The 5,793-nt window shown below is 40.2% G+C and overlaps 2 protein-coding genes across 3 annotated transcripts in view; both read right to left on the bottom strand.

Moving 5' to 3' along the window:
* On the bottom strand, nucleotides 1–3,515 carry LOC111454055. Of its 2 annotated transcripts, none has more exons than XM_023095342.1 (5): nucleotides 3,137–3,515; nucleotides 2,929–3,056; nucleotides 2,722–2,834; nucleotides 1,627–1,812; nucleotides 1–139 (listed from the first exon to the last, which is right to left on the bottom strand). In XM_023095342.1, exons 1-5 carry the CDS (start codon nucleotides 3,460–3,462, stop codon nucleotides 110–112), a joined length of 783 nt encoding a protein of 260 aa, XP_022951110.1. In that variant the 5' UTR covers nucleotides 3,463–3,515; the 3' UTR covers nucleotides 1–109. The 2 variants fall into 2 exon arrangements, with proteins under 2 accessions (XP_022951110.1, XP_022951109.1); XM_023095341.1 differs by lacking the exon at nucleotides 1–139 and adding an exon at nucleotides 1,046–1,444 and having other exon boundaries at nucleotides 3,137–3,506.
* Nucleotides 3,516–4,173: 658 nt separating this feature from the next.
* The window catches only part of LOC111454001 (growth-regulating factor 1-like), a 3,707-nt gene continuing 2,087 nt past the window's right edge, over nucleotides 4,174–5,793 (bottom strand). The window contains exons 3-4 of the mRNA XM_023095261.1: nucleotides 5,283–5,685; nucleotides 4,174–5,183 (exon numbers count right to left, since the gene is read on the bottom strand). Of these exons, the coding sequence (XP_022951029.1) occupies nucleotides 4,352–5,183; nucleotides 5,283–5,685 (1,235 nt within the window). The 3' untranslated portion in view covers nucleotides 4,174–4,351. The remainder of the gene's footprint in view (nucleotides 5,184–5,282; nucleotides 5,686–5,793) is intronic.

The raw sequence follows: 5,793 nt of genomic DNA, 5'->3' as shown, positions 1-5,793 counted from the left end.
AATTTGGATTCCGAATCCAAATATGAATTATGGACATGAGTCGTTACAAATGGTAAAACAGTACCTCTTCCAGTAAGATGTGGTTCAGAGACTAACCTTTAGAGACAAACTAAGAATGAAATTGATGAGCATGTGATACCTATGTAAAGGAAGAGTACATGAATAAACTAAAAACACATTTGAATAAGAGCGGTTCTAAAAATAGAATGACTAAAAATGCTAACATGCATGCGAGGGAGGACAAAATTTTTACGAAACATCATATTTCAAAATTTAAAACAAACGAAGATGTTTAAGAAATTCATGTCTATTTCCACCCTCTTTCCCCACAAACTAAGCGGCCCCTTAATCTTCACCATTTCATTTATCCATTCAAACGGGCTAACACAACATCCAATTCTTTTATCAAAGTATAAGCATGTGATGCTTTTTCTTTGAACTTTTGAATAACTATTATGACACCACCAATACCATTCCCCTAAATTGACATCCACGCTCAAACAGTATGAATATATATATACACAACAAATGCCCATTTTGATTGCTTGTAAATGGAAGAGAGGCAGGGAGAAAGGCTTAGTTTTTATGGAAGTTATGGGTTTTTGTTGAATGGCGTGGGGATAAGCTAGCAGTGGCAGGAACATGATGAAAAAGAAAGCCATAAAAACTCCACTTTTCGGGTTTAAGACCAAAGAATAAGCAAAAGATTTTACTAAATGAAGCTGTCTTGCTTGTTCTATTTTTGTGGGTTTATGGAAATGGGTCATATTCGTTCGGTCAGTGAAGTGGTTTCTCCCGGAGGAACCCAAAAACTCTCCATTTTGAGAAACTTTACAAAAGAAATCTGTGTGTGTGGGGGTCAGGTGCAGAGGATATCAGAAGGGTGGAGAGCTGTGCACACCACATAGACATTGAGGGGCACGGTCCGCTGATCATACCCATCTGATGTACGGTGCGCATATATAAAAAAGCAATGTTACAGGCTAAAAGCAAATAATCAACAACCAAAGCTAACTCAAGTAAGAAGAATTGACGACTAGTCATATCCTACTGTAAATGTAAATATAATTTTGGTGAATGATTGCACACTCCCGTATTGACACGGCATGAACAGTAAATACCTAACTATACATGAAAGCAAGGGGTTTGAACCGAGCATGTGGCCATAGACAACACGTCCTAGACAAGCATGACTAAGACATCCAACACGCGGTCTCAAGCAACATGTCTTGGACCAGCGCAATGGATTATGTTGGGCCTGTTTGACCAAATGGAGCAGGCCAAAACTTGGAGATCGACCTCACACATAAAGCCCGTCAAAAACGCCTAACGACACAACATGAGACGTAAGGTCTAGAGACGAGACCCAAGCCCATTTAAGATAACACAGCAAATGGAGGGTGTTTGTCCATCGTCACCATCTTCTCACCAATGATGTCAACAACTGCACCACATTTATACAGACAATTTGTCTGTTAGGATCAACCAAAAGTAAAGCCCATGGATGAGAAAACAGTGAAGAAAATGAAAATGAAAACCAGTTTGCGAGGAAGCATTCATGGAAAGGAATGGCATAAATAAGCATATGGCACATTTTGGATGTTGATAGTGAAGAAGTTTCTGAACCTCAAATAGCTCAAATGGGTTGCCACGACGATATACATCGTTCTTCTTCCCGTTATCGACTGGAAAAACTTTATATCGTATCGCTCTCCATCCAACGAGCAAGACAGCCGTGCTTCCCATCGTTACCCCTATGAAATTATTTGGTGGAATATGGCCAGACGTTGCAGCTCTTATTATTAGACCAAGCTGCAAAAGACAAAGAAGAGTGATCTTTTTGTACAGTAAAAGATTAAAGAACAATATATAACGGCATAGACTTCAGAACCCATACGATGGTCAAGATACAATCATCTCGATACTGTTATCTATAATGAGTTAAGAATAAATCAACTCAAAAAAGGGATTCTCGGTGTCACAATCGCACTTTTTCTGGTAGCGGATTTGGCGATTTTGCAGCACTCACTCTCAGCCGAAGTGAGTCAAACCAATTTAGGACCGCGTTGCCTATGGCCGGACAACGTATGCTCAAGACTGTGGTCCCATTTTGAGAAGAAGTTTTAGACCACGGGTAGAGAGATTTTGATAGAAAGTTTGAAAGCAAGATTGAGAGAAAGGATAAAAACAATGTTATATGACTACAAGCAAAAGGCAACACAACGGCTTAAATAGCATATAACTTTTCGATTAGGAAAAATTTAACACTAGCCAATACGTAATTTTTTTTGGGCAATTCAGGTATAGAAGGCCTAGACGTAATTTTGCCTAACGATCATCTAAAATCTAGATGGGAGGAGTTCACGACTGATTGTATCCTCTTATAATAAATTCTAAAGCATTTGATGCCTACCAGGTGTAGACATGATTCTGCCAAATCGTCATACGCTTATAAAAGACAAGAAGAAAATTATACATCATGAATGCATTAAAGGAAAGTGATAAAGTGATACAAAGCAAGGCTTTGAACGGCCACAAACAATACGCCTTGGACAAACATGACCGTGATACTCATATCAAAATAATATCATAACTAATAGAACAAGAATTCTTTTGAGATCGCAGTCTTAGTTCAACGGAGGAAACCATTACTTTTCAGGATCAAATGATATCAAAACTAAGAAGCACTGAAGGACAAACACAAGAAGGCCATAAACTTACAGGAATTCCCAAAGCCCATGATTTAGAAGCTGCAAAAACAGCCTTGGAATAACCATTTAAACCACGCCCATCCTCTCCATAACCTCCGAGAAAGTAAGCACTCAGAAACCAACCTATAACAATCCACTTTCAATGATTCATCCAGCAAAAAAGAAACACCAACAAACATTCAACTACAAATTATGGCGCAGAAAAAAAAAAACATACCAGCAATAAAAGGATCCGCTGTGCGCAAAGTCTCGAAATCAAAAACAGGGAAACCATGGCTAAATCTTCCTATTGAGGAGAACAAAAGCAAAGCCAATACATCTCCACCAGCAAGCAGAGCCGCATGACTGAAGAAACACATAATCACAGAACAATATACTAAATTCACAGCTGAAACAAGAAAAAATAATAAAAACGCCCAAATTACCTCCATTTTCTCCATCGAGAAGACCTATCGGGCTTATCAAACTGAATGACGCCTTCCAACGGAACACTCTCATCGCCGACGAAAACCGTCTGGTCGGAGGGAGAAGAAGGCAGACTTGGAGAGTTGGAAAGAGCCTGTTTCGTCGAATCGACGGCTCCTTCCGCTTTTGAGAGGGCTATGATAAGCGGCTTCGCAGCATTCCTTCTGGGAATAAATTTAGAGCGTCGAAAAGGATTAGGGTTAGAGAACTTGAGAGAGGGAAGAGTGGTAAGGGAAAACTTGGTCGCCGGTTCGACTCCGGCCGGAGCCTGCCTCAAAGGCAGCATTATCCTATGGATCACGAAAATTGATGGGGTTTTTCTATTTTATTTTATTTTTTGAAATCTATTTAATGGGTTTTTTTTTTCTGGAATTAATTATTTTCTTGTATTTTACAATAAAATTCAGCTATAATAGAGGATGGAAATAATCCTCAATATATATTAAAAAAGCTTCTTATAATATTTAATTCTGAAAAATATGCTCCTCAAATAATATTTGTTATTTTAATATATATAATTTGAAAAAATAAAAAATAAAAAATCAATATATGCATATTATGGCTCTTATAGGTTTAAATTTTTATTTTCATATTTAAAATAAAATGGATTTTTTATGAAATTGAAATAACCACAAACGATGCTGTGGATGGACTTCAACGGTTCATATTATCCCTCCACGTCTTCGTATTCTCTTAATATTCATCGTGGTACTAATAACTTTATTCGTGACTCATTCCCAAAATACGACCAACATTATTATACATCTTGTGCGACATGGTCAGGTTACTTTCTACCAAACATAGGAACTACTTTAAGCAAAACACGCTTAACTTTGGAGTTCCTATGATTAAGTCGCTGAGAAAGAAGTACATCTTATCAATTCTTTGGAGTCTTTCTTAATCCATTCTAATCTCAAGATTGCTCTCATTCGGATATGATCTCGTCGAGAATCACAACAAGGGAAGTAAGTTTTGGCTTACCTTGAGATTCGAATCATTTCACAAACAAAATCGTTCATGTCAAGCTTAAATCATTCGTTACAACATAGGCCTCGACCTTGGGAGAAATAAAAGACACCAAATTTCAGATACACAAAATGAACTCTTCTGACAAACTATTTATGGAAGGTCAGCACATACAAACATATAATTCAAATTCTTCTTCGACCTGTTTCTTAACCACTAGGCAAAGATGATGAAGAATTCACGAAAGTTGACCCCAAACGATCGCTGCATTGGCTGCCTCCTCCTCCTACTTCGTGAGTCTTGTTGTTATCTGTTCTTGGGCTACTCCCTGTGCTGCTGTTCGAGAAAGACCCGAACACAGTCTTCTGCAGAACCCCGGTGGGCGACGAACTGATGTCCCACCCTTCGGTCATCAGGTTTAGTATCGACGAGTTCTTCGATTCCCCGCTGTTGTTGTTCGTGCTATGAAGAACCTCTCCAAGCGGACCACCCATTGAGCTCTCCCACGAGATGGGAATCCAATTTGCCTGTCTGTTGTTTGCCTCATCCATTACATTATTCCCCACTCCCAATCCCATTTGAATTGGGTCGAACTCCTGCAAAGATCTCAACGGTGAGAGAGTGAGTTTCTCGTGAACGGGAGACGACGTCGAGGATCTGAAATCTGATGTAGCCATTGGGATTGATATGGATAGCTGAGTCCTATCGGATTGGAGATCAGGATTCCAGTTCGACCACGACACCGATGAGCTATCGGATTGGTTCTTAGGCCAATTGAGTGAGTGTTGGGTTTCAGCTGCTGGTTGAGAAGTAGTGAGGCCCTCTGAAGGATTGAAAGCTCTGTAAGTCATCAAAGATGAAGCCTTTTGTGAAGGGTTGAGGAGGAAATTGGAAGAGACAGACGTAAACTCTGTTCTTGGAGATTCTTCAAAAGGGTTCTGTTTGTGAATGGCAAATGGAAGCTGTTTGAATTGTTTCATGTTCATGGAAGATGAATCATGCAACCCAACGCCCCCATTCTCTTTGTTCGTTATGAGCATTCTGCAACACAAAAATTGAACCGAAATAAAAGATTCAGTGCTTGATTTGTTTGGTTATTGGGGATCATGAACAGAACAGGGCGGCGATGAAGTTTACTACCTGTTGATTTGAGGGGCGGTGGCAGAGGAGGGAGGCGGATGAGATCCACCGCGGTTCAGGTTCTTGAAGTGATGAGTTCCAGCACAAGAGATGGTGTTGGGGGAGGCGTTGCTGGGTACCGCCGTCATGGAAGGGGGAGAAGAAGAAATCAGTTTAGAGGCGGTGGTGGTGGTGGCAGCGGTGGTAATATTGGAGGCTCCGGCGACGGAGTGGGAGTGGCCGGCTTGGCCTTCCACAGGCTTTCTTGAACGATGGCGGCCTCTGTTCATATGCCGTTCACAGTACTTCTGGTCAGCAACTGCGTCTCTTGAGCACCGCCATTTCTTCCCGTCGGTCCGACGGCACCTTCCCGGTTCAGGATCACTGTTATTTGAAAACCCCACGTTGAAAGCTCCCCACCCCACTACAAAAAAAACCCCAACATAAGCCATTTTCTTAAGCTCTGTTTCCACGAGATCTACAGAAAAAAAAAAAAAAAAAAAAAAAAAAAAAAAAAAAAAAAAAAAAAAAA

Source organism: Cucurbita moschata, unplaced genomic scaffold, assembly GCF_002738365.1.
Source record: "Cucurbita moschata cultivar Rifu unplaced genomic scaffold, Cmos_1.0 Cmo_Scf00016, whole genome shotgun sequence".
Taxonomy (NCBI): domain Eukaryota; kingdom Viridiplantae; phylum Streptophyta; class Magnoliopsida; order Cucurbitales; family Cucurbitaceae; genus Cucurbita; species Cucurbita moschata.
The sequence above is the reverse complement of the archived record's forward strand: the minus strand, read 5'-3'. Positions and strand labels throughout refer to the sequence as shown.

What these genes read in the sequence shown, in the direction of transcription:
- LOC111454055 (XM_023095342.1), bottom strand. Translation starts at nt 3,462, where the DNA reads ATGCTGCCTTTGAGGCAGGCTCCGGCCGGAGTCGAACCGGCGACCAAG. An exon ending in TCTCGATGGAGAAAATGGAG is followed by an intron (nt 3,057 to 3,136) that starts GTAATTTGGGCG and finishes GTGTTTCTTCAG; the next exon opens with TCATGCGGCTCTGCTTGCTG. An exon ending in CATGGGCTTTGGGAATTCCT is followed by an intron (nt 1,813 to 2,721) that starts GTAAGTTTATGG and finishes TGTCTTTTGCAG; the next exon opens with CTTGGTCTAATAATAAGAGC.